General features: G+C 36.7%; 1 protein-coding gene and 1 pseudogene across 1 annotated transcript; one reads left to right on the forward strand and one right to left on the reverse strand.

The window, feature by feature from the left end:
• On the forward strand, positions 1–20597 carry LOC125188277 (transcription factor DYT1). Its single transcript, XM_048085053.1, is given in 7 exon segments — positions 1–156; positions 233–283; positions 286–342; positions 7381–7396; positions 12153–12185; positions 20221–20402; positions 20462–20597. Coding segments are annotated over 7 exon segments (567 nt in total). The 3' UTR covers positions 20534–20597.
• Positions 2321–4430, reverse strand: LOC125202722 (annotated as a pseudogene).
• Positions 20598–20646: the final 49 nt, after the last annotated feature.

Here is a 20646-nt window from a genome sequence, read left to right on the forward strand (position 1 = left end):
ATGGGAGGAGGAGGCATGGACAACGAGTGCCACAACACCAGCAACGAGGGCGATGAAAGGTTCAAATCCAAGAACCTCGAAGCTGAGAGGAGAAGGCGCAAGAAGCTCGGGGACAGACAGCTAGAGCTGCGCGCCTTAGTACCCAACATCACCAATGCAAGTAATCGAAAACCTCTCAGTACGAATCCTTACTTGTGATTTAGTCTCTCTGAATATGAGTTTGTTGGTGCAGATGACTAAATCCACTATAATCACCGATGCAATCACGTACATCGAAGAGCTGATAATGACCGTGGCGTGGAAGAACTAAGCAACCATCTCCTGGAATTGGAGGAGACTAGTGTCGATGAAGAGAAGATCAAACTGAAGGAGACTGACGACGAGAAAGAGATTAAGAAACATGGAATAAAAGTAGTACTCATTCTATCTCAAATTGATCAGCATTATAACTGCAATTACTTATCATTTATTAACAGGTGGAGGTTGAGGTTGAGGTGAACCGTGTCTGTGGGACTAAGCTATGGATACGCATCGTGTTTCAGAAGAAGAGAGGCGCGCTTACTAAAATAATGGAAGCGATTACCTTGCTCGGGATCGATCTATTGACACCACCATTACTACTTCCAGAGGAGCAGTTCTCTTCACCTCTATCGGTCAGGTATAACTATCACTCTTAAGTAAAAAAATACTACAACAAAACCTAAAATTAAGAATCGCCGTCTCTCTCCCTCTCTCTCTCACTTTGCACAAAATCAAACTAAAACTCGCACGTTCTGTCTCGGACAGTGAGATTGAAGAAGACACGGCGGCGTCTTCGTCGATTGGCTCACACCACTTGAAAAAACGACAATCTTTTCTCTCACAAACAAAGAATAGCTTCCCCATTGTAGGTTTCCCATGGTTGCTGACGGTTCAGAATAAAGCCCGAATCTTGCAATGGAAAAATTCGTACCGAAATTGGAGGTATCGTCCACCGCTCGCTCACCTGTCTCTCTTCTGTAGTTCTAAAGGTCCATAGTTGACTACGTGTTCATAAAAGACAAGTTGTTATTTTTAATTTGTTTTTTTCAAATTAAATTAGAATATTTTTTGGAAAAAAAATATAAAAGTCTAATATAAACTCTTAATCTAGTCAAAATTCATAAACCGTCGTTGACTGTTAAATTTAAACATGGTCGTCCAAAAAGGACTTAATCCGGGCCGTTCTCATTTGTGATGGACAAAATAATTCAAAAAATAATGTTTTGAACAAATTAATAAAATCTTCAGGACCACATTTTAGTCATATAAAATGACATACACATTAATCGTGATTTTTCATGTGTACTCTTCACATTATACTCCCTCCGTCCCACATAATTTTACCCAGTATTTCATTTTAGTCCGTCCCACATAATTTTACCCATTTCACTTTTACCATTTTTGGTAGTTGACCCCATATTCCACTAACTCATTTCTACTCACATTTTATTATAAAACCAATACTTTAAAAGTAGGACCCACATCCCACCAACTTTTTCAACTCATTTTCTATTATATTTCTTAAAACCCGTGTCACGTCAAATTGTGTAAAATTATATGGGGCGGAGGGAGTACATATCAAACATCCTACCCTACACCCGCAAATGGAAATAAATAATGTTACAGTAATAAAATCTTGAATGTTTCATATACTGTCGATAGTCTTATGAAATGACAAATAGTCATGTGTACTTTTCCCATTATACATATTCTACATATTAAACCCGTGGGAATAGTAAATTAAATGCAAAAAGTAGTTATGAAAAGTACTCCTAGTAGGCTAGTAGTAATTTTCCTATATTATTGTAGAGTCGAACTGTGTAGCTGTAAAATTCGACCGAACATTTTCTTTAGTTTTGTTAGTTGCGAACGTTTCATATAAGTTTGTTAATTAAATGTCTTATATAAATATATATATAGCAATTGCACAATATATTTAATTACTTTGGACCCAGGACCCTGATCCTACAAGTTCAATCCAACTTTCATAAGAAAAATGCATAGAGTAAAACAGTAAAACATGCTTATAAACACTCAAGAGTGGTGTGAGTTTATAAAAGGAGAGAGACTAGTTGGATGTGAATGTATCTACGAAGATCAAATGATCGATAATGATGTACAAGGCACGACTTATTACAAAACAGACCACTTGTTTGATTTATGTCGGATACATATTAAGAAGCGTATGTTGTGACATGAAACAACAACCAGTTCCCTAAACCAAGGCATATATAGGGACTCATCCTTATTGAAATACAACATATATATATATATATGTTTATAGCTGCTGTGTAGGAATTCAAGGCATCGAAAAGGGCTGAACGACAAGGGGCATCAAATTTTTCTTGGTTTCGGAATGGGGAAGGCCGTAGCCATCTCCATGTTGATACATGCAGAGTGAGATCCGTCCAAGATTCATGGCAGTGTCCCTGAAATTCTTTATGGGATTCTCCATCAATATCTCTTTGTTCATTCGCTTCAGTGCCGTGTCTATCAGCTGCATTATATGTTTGTGAGCATCCTCCTCAGAGCATCCTGTTTCCTTCATGTAGCACTGGATTGACTTCGGAACATCCCCTCGTTTCATTTCATCCTGTTTAAGAACATACTACTATATTCAAACGTAGAAGGCTTAAGATACATATAGGCTATACTACATATATTGTTTTCTTACAGATGAAGTTCCCAAGTCATCAGCCAGACGAAGAACTGTGGATGGCCAGCGAATGATACCGGGATACTGTTCTAAGCTCTTCAATTCCTTCATTTTGATAGTATTTGTGGTGAAGTAACCGCAAAAAAGAATTAGAGGACCGGCAACGGAAATGCATGCTGTATTTAGGTACTCATTTGTGGTTGGGACATAACCACTGTGAAACCATGTTGCTTCTAAGTAGTAAGCTCTACACAGTTCTGCCCACTGAGTCAACAAACACATTATTACTACCAAACATCCTCAAAATTATCATAATCTTAGTATATATATAGATAATATATACACATGTTTTTACCAGATTCCTCAGATTTCAGATAATATTAAAACCTTGGTCTCTGAGTATATGATAAGCCAATTCATTCACAGAATTGAAAAGAGCTAAGAAGCAAATCTTCATGTATTCTGGAAGGCTGTCCAGTGAGTTAATATCCCACCTGAAGATAGCAGCATTAGTGGTTGCAATTGACAGTGATGATATATGTGAATATATGAAGCAATCAAACTAACCTCTCAATTGTGTGAGTGAACAATTCAAGTTCTTCCATGGTTCCATATACGTCGTATATGTCGTCTATAATGGTAATCATAACAGTCATCTTGCTTAAAATCTCCCTTGAATATCCAAGATGAGGCTCCAGAATGAATCCCAGAGCCCAGAAGAAGCTCTCTGCCAGCCGGTGCCTAACAAATCCTAGCTTTTCCGGCAGACCAGTCTCTTTATACCAACTGAAATTGTAACTCACCAACAATTTATGCTTCCAATCTTACTAAAAAGTAAAAACTAGTACCAATGTACTACTAACTAATTTACCTTGACAGTTGCTTGAGCTCTTGCTGGTATGTTGCTTGTACCATGTTATAGTCCAACTTAGCCAGCTCCACCAGAGCAAGGTTTGCTTCGGACGTATTCTCGTACACTTGTATGAACCATTTGGCTTTTAGCTTCTGCAATCTCCAGTGTAGAGGAACCTCCAAAGCATGCCTCACTTGCTCCCTTAGACTTGGCTCTGTGATTTGGTCAAGCCTTCGAGCAAGGTGAGTCAGTGAAAAATCTTTGGCTAAATCCGTTATGCTTTCCCCTTCCATGGTTAAATACGAAGCTTCATACAGAGATACGAGCCCTCTCACATCTTTATACAGGGAGGCCTTGAAGTTTCCTTCCTCATCCATCAAACTACAGAAAACCTCTGCACCAACAAATCAGTTAAGGATTAGTTAGTTAGTTAAGATAATATTGTTAGTTTTAATTAGTTTAGTTTCATTCAAATGTGTTATAATTAACCTTGAGGAACATGATAACCATGCTGTCTGAGAAGTCTGAATTTGAGAGATGTGAAATGCAAGTCCTTTTCTAACCATTCGTGTGCTTCATAAATGTTGTCCAACATTTTAGCTATCTGGTCCTTAAAGTGGTAAGATAAGCCCAGCCTCTGTAGATTGTCGATAAGGAGAAGCTGGTCGAGCTCTTGTTCAGTTTCGTGGATCAGTATTCTCACCAGATCTTTCAGCTTCTCAGCTTCACGAATGTATTTCTCCCCCTGCATGAATGTGAAACTCATTCAATGTGTTCGTGCATGAACTGTGATTAATGATTCTAGAGTTTTACCGTGTATGGACTAGCGAACGACTGAATGTAGTCGTCGTCCCAGATACTGGCTTCATAGTTTGCAGACCTCCTAATCACCTTCTCCATGATCAATATAACAAGCTGGTTTAATAATGAGTAGTGAGATTTGCCTTGATATTATTAGTTGAGTTTGAGGGCGTATTTATAGACTATAGTGATACTAGTACCACAGTAAGAAAATAAGATTGCATGGGCTGTCAATTGAGAGAACTAATACCACTATATAAGTCTCATTTGTTCGTCGACTTGGATTTAGGAAGAGAGAACTTAAATTTATAAGGTTTTATCATGGTATCAGAGTGAGTCGCTGACTATGATCCAAATGTAACTGACCTAACGGCATATTTGGACTGAAAATGAAAAAATCACTGACCTAACTATAAATTTGGGTTAGTTGAATAGAGGGCTGGTCCAATCCAATACGAAAAATTCCAACCCCTCCAAATTTCACCCTGACGAATTTGAGGGTGGAATATAACAATATCTCACCATTATATAAGTCATATGAATCACTCCTTCTGTCGCCAGTTAATTTTAGGGTAAAACTCTAAAAATTTCCACCAAAATTAAATCTTAGAAGTTTCTTATACTATTGAGTTTCTTATGAAATGACATACACATTGTGCTTATTCACGTGTAATCTTCACATTATACATATTAATTAACTGTTGAACAACCCGCCGCTTCTGTCTCTCCTAAATCTGCCAAAGTAAATGGATAACATTGCACGTATCAATTCTTGATTGCATGAATCGATTGAATCGAGTACTGCTGCCACCACTCCAGCCACCACCGCCGCCATCATCTCCTCCACCATGGTGTCTACCGTAGGTCCGGTCAACACGTCGTCGATTCCATCTATGATGCCAACTCCCGGGCTATATCCATCTTCATCAACAACCCCTTGGGTGTATGTTAACACCCATGGGCTCACTGGTGGATCCACCTCGAGTGGATCAGTTTGTTCCATGTGGTTCCTTCGGATCCTTTAATAGATCGTGTGTTGGGGCCTTCGGGTCTCACACGACTGCTAGGACCTTTGAGTCTCACGCGATTGTTGGGGCCTTCGGGTCTCATGCGAGTGTTGGAACCTTCGGGTTCAACACAGGTATTGGCTCCTTTGGGACCAATATGACCATGGCGGGCTTAATGCCCAACATGAACATGACAGGTTCTACGCCTAACATGAATGGTGGGGGCTCTATGACCAACCATGTTGTTGGCTCCTTCGGGGGCAACGGGATTGGTTCCTTCCATGGACCAAATTCGGCACCAATGGCACCAAGAATGATGCCACCCGCCGAGAAACCACCTAAGTTTGGAGGATCTGACTTCAAACGGTGGTACTAAAAGATGTTGTTCTACTTGACAACATTGGGCGTCGTCAACTTCCTCATGGAAAGCGAGCCACCCGCGCCAAGATCAAGAGACAAGCGTTGAGATCATGGCGGACTATGAACAATGGCCGCAAAGGAGATTATCTTTGTAAAATTTCATTCTAAGTGCTTTACACTTAGATGATAGTTTGTACAATGTATACTCCATTGTAACCACATCCAAAGAGATGTGGGAAAGCCTAAAAAAGAACTATAGTATCGACAATGCTGCCGGTACGGAACATGTTATAGTATCCAAGTTTATGGACTACAAGATGGTCGATTCTAAACCAGTCGTGGAACAAGTTCAAGAGTTCCAGATGATCATCCACGGACTTGTGGCTGAAGGGATGAGCTTGCCCGACAACTTTGTACGGTGCATACTCATCGAGAAGCTTCCACCTTATTGGAAGGACTTCAAGAACTACCTCAACCACAAGCGAAAGAGGATGAGTCTTGAAGACTTGATTGTGAAGTTGCGCATCGAGGCTGACGTGCGCAAAAGCGATCAAAAGGCTAAGGGCTTCAACCCCCTTGATGCAAAAGCCAACTTGTTGGAGCGGGGCGGCCCCTCCAACAAATGCCCTCGCCCAAGTCGTCCCAATGAGAAGGACAAGGGGAAGGGAAAGCAGTCTACAAAGAAGTTTAAAGGAGAATGCTAAAAGTGTGGCAAGATTGGCCACTTTGCCAAAGACTGCCGAAGCAAGAAGAAGAAGACGGCAGCCCACATCGTTGAGAAGGAATTTAAGGACTGGGATGAAGATGACCTCGTGGCTGTGATCACTAAAGAGTTTAACCTTGTTGATAACAAGGGAGGCTGGTACATAGACACCGGCGCGACTGCTCATGTCTGCTCAGACAGAAGCAAGTTCTCCTCCTATAATGTTGTGGAAGGAAGAAAGATCAACATGGGGAATCAAACATCCTCCGAAGTCCTCGGGATCGGAAATGTGATTCTCATGATGACGTCTGGCGTCAGAATTATGCTGAAGGATGTGTTGCATGTCTCGGATATCTGCAAGAACCTAGTGTCAGGATCAATACTAGTTAATAAGGGATTTAAACTTGTATTTGAGTCTGATAGGTTCGCATTGTATAAGTTTGGGAAGTCCATCGGAAAAGGTTATGTAACTGATGGACTCTTCAAGCTTAGTCTGACAACTAGAGTTGTCACGAAGCCTTTGGCTAATAATAAAGCATCTACTTCCTCTTATTTGACTGAGTGTTCAAATTTATGGCATTATAGATTGGGATATGCAAATTCAAAAGCCGTTAAAATATTAGTAAATTTAGATTTACTAAAGGCTATTGAAGTGGATAGCCAAGACAAATGTGAAATATGTCTTGAGGCTAAAATGACTAAGTTACCGTTTCACCCAGTTGAACGGAAAACTAGACCCCTTGAATTAATTCACACGGATCTATGTGATTTAAAGATTGTGCAAACTAGAGGTGGTAAAAAGTACTTTATCACTTTCATAGATGATTGCACGAGATATTGCTATGTTTATCTTTTAAGAAGTAAAGATGAATCAATAGAAGCGTTCAAAAATTATAAGAACGAAGTTGAGAATCAACTTGGTTGTAAAATCAAAACGATTCGAAGTGATAAAGGAGGCGAGTATGTAGCACCGTTTGAGGAGTTAAGCAACACAAGTGGTATAATTCATCAAACAACGGCTCCATATTCACCACAATCTAATGGTGTAGCAGAACGTAAAAACCAAACTCTAAAAGAGATGATGAATGCGTTGCTACTAATTTCAGGATTACCACATAACATGTGGGTGGGAGGCTATCTTGACAGCCAACTATATCCTAAACAAAATTCCACTAAAAGGAAAGGAGACTACTCCTTATGAGTTGTGGAAAGGAAGGAAACCATCTTACAAATACCTCAATGTGTGGGGGGTTTTGGCAAAGGTGATGGTTCCCCCGCCCAAGGAAGTTACAATCAGACCTAAAATAGTTGATCGTATCTTCATTGGAGATGCACTTAACAGTAGTGCAAATAGATTCGTTGTTCATAAGTCTAAAATATTGACTATAACAGTTGGAACAACAATCGAGTCAAGGAATGCCGTATTTCTAGAAAATACATTTCCTTGCAAAGACCAAGAAGAGGTCATAACCAATTATGAAAAAAGAATTGAAGATGAAGCCACTAGTTCTAAATCAGTGGATGAAGAGCCCGAATCGCATAAGCGTGCAAGGCCTGATCCAAGTGATGCAGTACTAAGACGTGGTAGTAGAGTCAGAACACAAAAAATATTTGGCCGTGACTATATTGCTTTTATGTTGGATGAAGAACCAACGTCAATAAAAGTAGTCTTTGCTGGCCCAGACAGGTTGCATTGGAGAGAAGCTGTTCAAAGCGAAATTGATTCAATTTTGCTAAACCACACTTGGGTGTTAGTTGATTTGCATGAAGGTGCTAAACCTTTAGGGTACAAATGAGTGCTTAAAAGGAAATTTAAGGCTGATGGAACATTGATAAGTATAAAGTCCGACTGGTAGTCAAGGGTTTTAAACAAGAGGAAGGACATGACTTCTTCGATACCTATTCACCTGTAACAAAGATTACATCTATCCGAGTGCTTCTCGCGATTGCTGCTTTGCACAATCTTGAGATTCATCAAATGGATATTAAGACTGCATTTCTAAATGGTGAACTAGAAGATGAAATCTATAGGGAACAACCCGAAGGGTTTGTAGTACCTGAACAAGAGAGAAAGGTATGCAAACTGATCAAGTCCTTATATGGATTGAAACAAGTGTCATTGCAATAGCACTTGAAGTTTGATAATGTGATGTTATCAATGTTAGAGTTTGTATACTAGAAATTACGTTTTGAGTGATTGAATACTGTAAAACTCTTATTTTATTTTCCAATGAATAAAACAGATTATTCTTGTCATAATGTTGTTATGTTTTACATTTAATGGATGTTAATTGCATGTTTAAATGTATAAGTTAACTTAACAAAGTCTAAGTCTTTGTTTTAGTAGACCGGTTGTGGGCGACGTTCACTTAATGGTAACACGGTCAGTCCTAAACAAAGAAAAAGAAAAATTTCACGACCTAGATAGAATTATATTATTCATCGTGAAAGGTTGCAATGTCAGTCCGCATATTTCTAAGCCTTACTGAAATAAGATGACATTGGTGTGGTAAAGCACTGAACGGATCTAACAGCAAGACGAGTCTTTGTGCTATCTACTGAAAGACGAGGTCTTGATAAATATTTGTTTCTTAATCAATGTAGGTTAGCATTGAGCATACGGTATTGATTATGCATTACTTTGACTTATCAAATGCTGTGGGTTTTTCACAACCCAATAATCCTGATATATTGGATAGTGGTGATTAATACGTAGCGGTGCTAGGAATGCTATTAATATTGAATCGTGCGCGAGGTGAGTCTCGTTTGATAATGTCCTCAAGAGGAGCGCGAAACAAGGTTTTATTATTCGGAACCTAGTTAGTTGGAGTTTGATTACTCTAAGAATAATAAATAAGTGTTTCATGCTAAGTCCACTCTTGGAATTAATAAGAAGTTAATTAATTAAGTCCATAGCAAACATTAATTAATTAATGGACATTTTTATCTTTAGCGCGGGAAATGAAAGTTAAAACGGAAACCCGGATTACTTATAATTTCGGATTTGGATGGGGAGAGTTCAATATTAATTTTGTAGTGGCTGCTCGTAATATTCAAATTAAAGCTTGTATTAAATTGTGGGTTCAATTTAATTAGTAAAAAAGTAAATTGGGTGAGCCATATCCAAAACCTTCCATAGATCCATGTTTGGGCCCAAAAGGAACTTAATATAAATAGAAGAATAAGGGAGACAAAATTATCACAATTTTAATCATTAAAATTTTCGCCCCCATTATAGTGGTGGTCGAAATTTCCTCTCCTTCGTGGAGTCGAATTTATGTCTCTTTTATTTAGGTCCTAGTATTCCGGTGAGATCAGCCCACACTGATATTGGAGTACAGTTCGGGAACCAGAGTGAAGATCCGTGGTCTAGTATTCAAAGCGTCACGTGGAGAAGTAGCTAGCCATCGTCGATTCTTTAGAGAATCAACAAGGTATTATTTCTGCTCCGTAGAAAAGCATGTTTTAGGTTTCAGTTATACTTAAAGCATGAATAATTCAAGTTATGAGCATGATACATGTGAAAATTTCGCGAATAGAATTTGTCTAAATAATCTGTTAAATAGATCTGATTATTATGTGATTTATTTGTTTGATTTAAATTCGAACGCTTCCACTGCCAATTCCTTCAATCAAATGGGTTTAAAATCAACGAATGTGACAAATGTGTCTATATTAAGAACACTGATAACGGATATGTTATAGTGTGTCTTTACGTTGATGACATATTAATCATGGGTAGTAATATTCAAGTGATTAACGAGACAAAGGCCATGTTAAAGAGAAACTTTGACATGAAAGACATAGGTCTAGCTGATGTAATTCTTGGAATAAAAATTCTAAGGACATCCGATGGAATCATCTTAACCCAATCTCATTATGTTAAGAAGATATTGAAGAAATTCAATGCCTATGATGGCGCGCCTGCTAAGACTCCAATTGAACTAGATTTTCACTTGAGCAAGAACAAAGGCGAACCCGTTGCACAAGAAGAATATACACGGCTCATTGGGTGCATTATGTACTTGACTAATTGCACTCGGCCGGACATAACTTGTGCCGTGAACAAGTTAAGTCGTTACACGAGTAATCCATGCAAAGAGCATTGGAGAGCTCTTGTAAGCGTTTTGAGATATCTAAAACATACTCAAAATCATGGGCTGAAATTCGCGAGATATCCCCCGGTACTTGAAGGGTACTGTGATGCTAATTGGATATCCGATAACAAAGACTCACTTTCAACAAGTGGATACGTCTTTACTATTGGAGGTGGTGCTGTCTCGTGGAAATCCACGAAACAGACATGTATAGCCCGATCAACCATGAAATCGGAATTCATAGCTTTGGATAAAGCTGGGGAAGAAGCCGAGTGGTTTAAGAACTTCCTTGAAGGTATTTCAAGTTGGTGTAAGCCAGTGCCACCAGTGTTGATTCACTGTGATAGCCAAGCAGCTCTCGGAAGGGCAAATAATGGCTTCTATAACGGTAAGTCTCGACACATACATCGACGACATAATACCGTGAGGCATTTGATCTCAACAAGTGTGATTACAATTGACTATGTGAAGTCCATAGATAATCTAGAGGATCCGCTAACCAAAGGGTTAAACCGTGAGCAAATGAATAAGTTGCTAGAGGGAATGGGTGTGAAATCCACAAACTAAAGAATTATCATAGTGGTAACCCAACCATGGTGACTGGAGATCCCAATAACTTGGTTCAATGGGAAAACTAAGCTATGAAAGTTCGTGTGAAACACTTATCTATATCTATTCCCTAGAGAGCAATAAAGTGTTGAAATCGTGCCTTGTGGTGAGGATAAGTCTATGACTTATAATGACTCCTAAGGACCGAGTAGGGCAAGTTACTCCAAGAGGAATCACCTATGTAAGTGTGAAGTGTGACCGCTTCAAAATTACACACTTATGAATGCAAAGTGGTGTCCAAGGCCGCAAAGGACACAAAACGTGAGAAAGGATGAGGTTGAGGTGTTTAAGTGTTAACACCATTGTCTCGGTGCACGCCGTGGGGGACTAGTTCAAAGCATCGCACTACTAGCCCGTCTGTGTATCCGATGACGTTGACTATGGAAGGTTCAAAGGTAAAAACTACCTATCCTTATGATTTTATACCTCTCGAGGGTTGAGCTTGTGTCTGCATGCATATGCCTTCGGCAATTTCCACTCATGTGGGGGATTGTAAGAATCATGGATTAAATGTGCCGGTCAATGGACTTTGATCGAATAATAAATGTGACGAGACATTTAATTCTCTGAAATTAAATACTACAACGTCGGTCTACGTTCCGCGTAAATGATCGTAGTATATTCACTTTCTCAAATCCGATTCCCGGTGAGTGAGAAATAGTGGATTAAAGTTGGGCACAATAGAGCTTTATCTAAGCTTGGATGTAGTGACCAAACAACTAGTGTTAGTTGTCCCACATTGGAAGTGAGAGCCTCTTGTGAGGTGTATAAATTAAGTGTTCTACTACACTTAATAAATTCTAGTGGATCAAGTGGAGCCGAAGAGCCCACATGCGAGCACGCGCGCACGCCGCCGCCGCCCGCCCGCCGAGCCGAGCCGCGTCGCGCCCGTGTCCTTGGATCTTGGCAATTGGTCTTTGGGTGGTTTTTGGGCTCTTGGGCGCCAAGGTATTACTTTTTGGACCAACGACCTGATCAAGTTGGAGAATGTACATGTTTAGATACATCCGGGATTCAAAATCCGTAACGTTTTTGTAACCCCCAGGATTCAATATCCATGATGACAGCCATCAACGCTGTTGACCCTTGCAAGTGGATGGAGCCTATAAATAGGCTAGTCATTTGTGCATTCTAGCATAACATCGAATACTAGAATTTTTGTTATGTGCGGCGATTGTATGTAAAGATCAAAACTTGGTAAGTTGTCAACTTTTTTGTGATGTGCGGCGATTGTACCTGATTTTTATTTTACATCATTTTTGCTACCTATAAATCACATTTTTGGTATATGATGCAATTTTCAGTCCCAAAATGCCCTCTAAACAAATACATTTTTCCATTTGTGTCATTGAGGATATTTTGAGCATACATAAAATTAAGTACCAAAAGTGATATTATAATATCTTCTCTCATTCTTCTCACTCTTTATACTATTATTATTAATATTATTATTTTGATGTTATAAATTAATAATTAATTTATTTTTTAATATCATTCAAATATGCTTAATTATAATTATAGTTATAATTATATTTAATTATTGTAATAATATTATTATTATAATACTAAAAACTAGTTGTAATTAATAAATAATTATATTATAATTATTTAAATTATGAATCATACAATATTATATAATAATTATTATTATTGTTATTTTACATTAAATTAATAACTAATCAATATAGTCTTAATAAAAATTTAAAATTGTGAATTGTATTCTTAATGATATTAAGAGTTGAATATTTTTAGTTAGGTGTTTCAATCCTAAAATGAGTATAAAATAATTCAAATAAAAATTATTTAATTGATTTAAATATTTAAATAATTAATTTATTTAGGTGTTTTTTTCTTGATTTATATTATGAATGCAATTAGATGTATGTATAAAACACTAAAAAGAAAGAAGAAAATGAAGAGAAAGGAAAAAAGAGGAAACATAAATTAAGGAGAAAAATAAAGAAGAAAGGGAGATAAAATACTACTCCCTCCGTCCCTTAAAATTTAGCACCATTTGATCAGGCACGGGTTTTAAGAAATGTAATAGAAAGTGGGTTGAAAAAGTTATTGACATGTGGGTACTACTTTTATATAATAGTTTTAAAATAATTATGTGAATGAGAATGAGTTAGTGGAATGTGGAGTCTACTATCAAAAATGGTAAAAGTGAAAAGTGACAAATTTTTAGGGACGGACAAAAAAGGAAATAAGCGATAAATTTTTAGGGACGGAGGGAGTAAAAAAAAGGAGAAAGGAAGATAAAATACTAAATAGAAAGAAGAAAATAAAAAAATAAAAAAAAAAAGAAGAAGAAACTAAAGATGAAAAAAAGAAATAAGAAAGTAATTAAAAAATAATCACATGTTTGATACCATTTAATGAAAATTTCTAAAAGTATCCTCAATAACAAAAATATCACATATTTGATACCTAGGTTATTTTGTCACTAGATACCAAAAATAATATAAAATAAAGATCAGGTATTATTTGCATGCGAAAGTGAAACATCAGTTATACGGTAGTTCACTCTTATTAGTATTTGACTAGTTTTAGACAAAATGATAAGCTTGTAGGATTCTCAATATTTTATTGCCTCCTCCAATTTGTCTCTTTTCAATATTTATGATTTTTAAATCTAAATGTTCGGATTTTATAAATTTAGTAATTTCAAATCATGTTATGTCATGCATTCTAGGTTTATTGATGATCTGGTCGATAAAAACATAAATATCGTTTTCCCTCAATCAAATAAAACATAGCCTTATAAATTAGTATTTGACTAGTGTAAGAATTAAGATAAAACGATAAGCTTGCAGGATTTTCAATATTTTATTGTCTGATCCAATTTGTCTCTCTTTTCAATATTTATGATTTTAAATTTAGAATGTTAGGATTTTATAAATTTAGTAAATTCAAATCACGTATGTTATGCATCCTAAGTTTGGTATTCATATTTTATTTTCCCTTCATATAAATTTTAATATTATTATTTTTTTATAATACATGCTCAAAAAGTAATGTATCAACTAAATAGATATATTACTGCAATCAATCACATAAAATCACGAGAAAGAAGATCAAAATAATATTAAGCTCCCCTATATATTTCATTAACTTGTTAAATGCGCAAAACATATATACATTACATCAACTGTATAAAGACTTGCGACAATTTTAAGAAACGTGAACACATATTCTCGCATGTGAACGATAATCATTTGAATAAGAAACGAGAGAAAAAACAAGAAACAAAATCACGCTTAAATATGAAACATTTGATTTTCAGCAAACGTTTTATACAGTGTTATTTTATGAGTTAAGTAAAGAAAAAATAAAAAAAGAGAGAAAAAAAAAATAATACTCCCTCCATCCCAAGGAAGATGACCCCTTTCTTGGGCGGCGCGGGATTTTATGCAGTTATATTTTGTGTGTTAAGAGGAGAGAGTAAAGTAAGAGAGAGGGAATAAAGTAGAGATAAGTAGAGATAAAGGTGTTTCCATTTTAAGTAATGGGTCATCTTAGTTGGGACAAACCAAAAAGGAAAGTGGGTCATCTTCAATGGGACGGAGGGAGTATGATTTGTACTTTAGGAAATGTATTGTTATTAATGATATAAAAAAACTTTTCATAATAATGAAACATAATGGAGTACTAATATATTAGAGATACACGATGCAAACGTTTTCTTCTAAAACTATTCCTAGCATGAGTTTCATTTTCAAATAATAGCACTTGCATTATTTAGTCAAGTAGATTGGAAAAACAAATTTATGAAGTGGGGTTCAAAAACTAGTCTCTCCGTGGGGTTCAAAAGCATAGCATCCACTTAACAATTTTTTTTCTTTTTTTCAATGTCCTTGGAAGAATCATCGTACACTATTTCTATGGCGCATTAAATAAATACAAGTCTCTCCGTGGGGTTCAAAAACATAGCATCCACTTAACAATTTTTTTTCTTTTTTTCAATGTCCTTGGAAGAATCATCGTACACTATTTCTATGGCGCATTAAATAAATACCAGTCTCTCCGTCCTTGAAAAAAAATATAAATTATTTAATTCATTTCTGAAAAATATAAATTACTATTTTTTTATTAGTCCATCCTTAAAAATTACCCTCTCCATCATATAATAGATGTTACACTTTTCTTTTTAATTTGTCCCATAAAAAATGTCACATTTCCTTTTATGAAAAAAGTTTCTTCTAACATTAATATAAATATATTATTTCCTCTCTCCACCTAACATATAAAACAACATCACCTAAAACCTTGTGTCAATCCCTAAGTGTGCCATCTATTATGGGACAGATGGAGTATGAACCTTCTAATTTTGGAATAGTTAAATAACGCATTACCCTTACACATCCTATTATTTACAACTTATACAAGTAGGTAATTTCTAATAATACACTAAAACCTAAAATGAGATATACTCCCTCCGTATTCAAAAAATAGAAACATTTGAAATGACACGGATTTTAATGCACAATTGTTAAAGTATGTGAGAAGAACTGGTAAAGTAAGATAGAGAACAAGAAAATTGAGTAAAGTAAGAGAGGGGAAGAGAAAAAGTAGTGAAAGTAGAGTTAGTGGATTGTGGGGTCCATGTCCTAAAAAGATTTTAAAGTTTCTATTTTTAAGGAACGACCAAAAATGAAATTAGTTGCTATTTTTTAAAAAAAACGGAGGAAGTAAGTAATTAGCTCCAATGATACTGCAAAATCAATCCGACCCATTTTGGTTTTTGAGTAAAAAATAGTACTCCATCTATCCCAACTAAGTTGAGTCAAAACTTTTGGATACGAAAATTAAGAAATTGTGTTGAAAAGTAGGAGAGATGAATAAAGTAAAAAAGATAAAGACGAGTAAAATAGATGACAGAATAAAGTAAGAGTAATTGGATGTTTTGTTTTTTGTCAACAAAACAAATAACTCAACTTAACATCCTAAAATGCAATAACACTCAATTTAGTTGAGACGGATGAACTCCCTATTTTTATGTTTACACTAAACCAAAACCAGAAAAATTTTAAATTGTTTGAGTAAAAAAGACATAATATAGAGATATTCTTTTTAAGTTTGAGTTTAGTGTAAATGATTGGAGTAAAATCATAGTGGATGTGACGTAATTACACAATAAAATGAGTTTGAATTTAGTGAAAATAGTTGGAGATGTTCTTACATTACACTACTAATGATGTGGAGTTCACTCTCCACTAGCACTACTTACACTATCTTTTATCACTCTATGTCTTACTTTACTAATTATATATTAAAACTCATGTCGAATCATATGTTTATATTTTTCAGGGAAAGATGGAGTACTACTATCAGTGAAAAGATTTATTCTTTTATCTTTTAGAGTCATTTTTTTAGATGTCAAAAAATTGTGTTAAATGAGTTAAGTTGAGAAAGAATATAAAGTATAGAGATAGAGAGAGAATAAAGTAATAAAGATGTGTATGCTATTATTTCCTAAATAATAAATGACTCAACTACAGCGAGGCGAGATAGTATTTTTTTATAATGAAACAGAAATTGAGACGCAATTATTTTGTTGGAAATTTTGAAAAATGACCAAAATTTATACTTCCTCCGTCCGCGAATAGAAGTCTCGTTTTTCTATTTTAGTCTGTTCGCAAATAGGAATCCCGGTTCATAATTACCATAAATGGTAAAAAGGACCCATATTCACCACATCATTCACTCACATATAATTTAAAACTAATATATACAAGTGAGACTCATATTTCACTAACTTTCTTCCACCCACTATTCTTAATATTTCTTAAAAACCCGTGTTGGAATGGAATGGATTCTTATTCGCGGGCGGAGGGAGTAGGACACAAAATAAAGCATCCTTAACTTGAGGATTAATTAATTTTAGTTGAAGCACCAAGAATAAGGATGATTTTTAAGCATTAGTGGTGTATATATTTAGAAGAAAAAAATTAATATCTTTAATTGCATTAAATATTATCATTATTTAATGTCTCTGAATTTTATCCTAGTATCCATCTCTGGTGTGCAGCTCTCTATTATACGTTAGTTGTTTTTGTGTAGTTGACACTAAAATAACTCAATAAATTTTAACAATAATTGAGTCCTCTAGAATTAAAATTTTGGCTCTGTCACTACCCATGGTGATTGATTCTTGAATCGGCCAATAGCACACACGCTATCCTTAGAGAAAAAAAAATCTCATTATTAGTTCCTAAACTTACGGTATAGGTTACCCGAGAAGCCCTTGTTTAGTTTTTCATTTTTAAACCAGAATCTCCAAACTCTACAAGGGTGTTTTAGACTATATGTAATAGTTTGGGTTTTTAAGTTAGGGTAAGGAAATCCTCTTTGCATAAGACTAATTATACCTTGACTGATGCTCACTCATAATGACATATTGTCACTAATGATTAAAAAGACACCCTATTTTTCTATAGAAGCGTCTTCAATTTACTGGTCATTTATTAACTTAATTGAGTTTCGAGAATAAAGCACACAGTGCTTAAAGAAACTAAGTGGTGAATGTGTATAATTCAAGCTATTGGAAACTTTGAGAGGCAAGGGTTGCTAAACGTGGAAGTACGAATGTGGTGTGTTTCTCTCTTGCAAAGCCTACGCTTATTTATAGGCTCAAGAAAAAACTTGAAAAGACTCAGTCATTACAACCTTTCATTACTTAACCTAACTTTTAAGAAATAATATTGCATTTGAAAGGATAACTTGGTTTAAGCCTTTTATATGGAATGTGATCAAGCATACATGCTCTTTATGAATGAGAAAAAAATCCTACAAGCATTAGAACATGTTTTGAAGTCAAAGCACTATAGAGATGCATAAAGATGGAGATTAATACATTAACTAAAAATAACACTAGGAGAGTAGTGTGAGTTTATAAAAAGGAAAGGAAGAGATTAGTTGAAAACCAATGTGTCTTCACCATTAAATGAAGATAGAGGTCAAGACTTATAGCAAAAAGACTCTACTGAGATATATCGAGTGGATTGCTTATAAACCTTTTCTCTATTAGCAAGGATAGATATCGTTACAAGCATTGTATTCAATGGCGGAACACAAGGAATGACATCTATGTCGGTTCGATGCCACAAATAGTTTGTACATGTTAATTAAAGAATGAGATTTATATGGAAGCGTCACAAGGAAGGATTTGCAAACCAACTAACACATCTTTTGCGGAAAATCACAGATAGAATTGTCAAATAGGTTGGACCAACAATCAGAATCCTCTTGTCTTCAAAAAAATGAAATTGTACCCATGAAGGTTTGAACTTGTGACCTACACATTTAGGAGTACTATATAAGAGCATCCATCGTCCGCCCGATACTGTAGCCATGCAGACGATGGCACATCCATCGTCCGCGGACGATAAGGCCTTAGACCAGGCATCGTTCGCGGTATCGTCCGCCCCACTGCGGGCGACACAGACGATGCAACGCGTTTTCCTTTTTTTTTTTCGAATTTGTTATCTATTTAAACTCTCATTTCTCTTCCATTTCCCACACCAATTATTCTCTTCCATCTCTCACTTTCCAATATTTCTCTCCCTAACTTTCTCACTAAAAAATGAGACCCAGCGACGACTGGAGTACATCGGAGGGCATTACTTGGGCCTTGACTCGGGCTTTATTCGATTGCGTTCATGAGGCTGTGGTGGAATGCTTGGCCGAAATGGAGCGCGAGCGCGAAGCGGTGGAGCAGATCTAGAGGCTGATTCGACGCCGGACGTTTGTCCGCCACGAACACGACGTAGCTGACCAACGTCTGTTCGCAGACTATTTTGCTGAGCAACCACGGTGGGGCGCGACCGTTTTTCACCGACGTTTCAGAATACGGCAAGAACTTTTTCTTAGCATTGTCCAAACGTTGGAGGCTCGTGATGAATACTTCCAGTATCGGGAAGATGGCATCGGCAGACCTGGACTTACGCCATTGCAGAAGTGCATAGTTGCGCTCCGGCAGTTGGCCTACGGCACCACGGCGGATATGTTCGATGAGTACCTTCACGTCGGGGAGACAACTGGGCGCGAGTGCTTGAAGAATTTTTGTAGGGGAGTTGTGGGGGCTTTTAGCAATTTTTTGCGCAAAAGTAGGAGGCTGCGCGGAAGGATGTGGAGCGGGGTCAGCGGGCATTTGGAGTGCTCCAATCGCTATGGGCAATAGTGAAGGGTCCGACGCGGTTCTGGTACAAGGACGCCATCGCCGATGTCATATATTCGTGCAACATCTTGCATAACATGATAGTCGAACACGAAGGTAGAAGAATCACCGATTGGGGCGATGAAGAAGCTGGATCTAGCTCCAGCATGGCGACCCCGCCCTAATTTCGAGGATTACTGATGGGCTCAATGAGGTTCCATCTAGACAGGCCTCAATGCGCAACTAACAAGATCATGCTCAGCTCATGAACGACATGATTGAAGAAGTTTGGAAGCGTAACTACCATTGAGAATTTGTAGTTTTTTTTTTATTTCGTACTGTAATGTTTAAACTTTTAATGAAATGAAGTTTTTTTTTTAATTTTTTGTAGTGTTTTAAATATTCAAATAAATAAAATGCTTAGGGCGGACTATAGGGCGGCCTATAGGGCATCCCACTGCAGGTGAATGGATTGGAGGATAAAATGCTGATGTGGCGGAGCATAGAGCGCCCTATAGGGCGGACCTTAGGGCGCCCCTATAGGGCGGATCTTAGCAACTAAATTGTGGAATTCAACACTTATAACGTCTTGTATTTTGTGCATAATTAATATCCAAACCATCACTTGTACATATAATGCTCTGACAAGTAGAATCCTCTAGACATAATTCTAGAAAAATAATGTAGTAATTAGATATGAGGAGACTTCCACTCTAACAAACATAACTGACACTGAAAGTAGAGAGAAAAACAACTTGACAAGAGAATAATGTACTTGTAACTTCTGAATGTTTAGACAGCTATGCTCACACTATATTTTACTATTCTACTTTCAACCATATATAACAAGGCCACGAGTAGTTTGATGCTATTACGGTTAAAAAGAGTCAGAAACTCAATTTCTTAATGGCTTTGATCAGCATTATAATTGCTCTTACTTATCATTTGTTAACAGGTGGAGGTTGAGTTGAGGTGAACCATGTCTGTGGGACTAAGCTATGGATACGCATCGTGTTCCAGAAGAAGAGAGGCGCGCTTACTAAACTAATGGAAGCGATTACCTTGCTCGGGATTGATCTCATTGACACCGCCATTACTACTTCCAGAGGAGCAGTTCTCTTCACCTCATTTGGTCAGGTATAACTATCACACTTAAATACAAAATGAAGAGATTCTGATTTTATTTGTTCGAATAGGGAATTCGTGGTGGACTGCCGGAGGCTGACCAGATGAAGATATACTTGTTGGAGATCATAAGGAGCATCTAGAGATATTATAACCGCGATTAATTCGCATTGATTGATCATTAATCCATCCAATAATTAAACAAGTTTTGAGATTGAGGTGATGAAAAACAAAACAAGTCCAATACTAAACACTA

The sequence above is a fragment of the Salvia hispanica genome, chromosome 1 (assembly GCF_023119035.1).
Source record: "Salvia hispanica cultivar TCC Black 2014 chromosome 1, UniMelb_Shisp_WGS_1.0, whole genome shotgun sequence".
NCBI lineage: Eukaryota > Viridiplantae > Streptophyta > Magnoliopsida > Lamiales > Lamiaceae > Salvia > Salvia hispanica.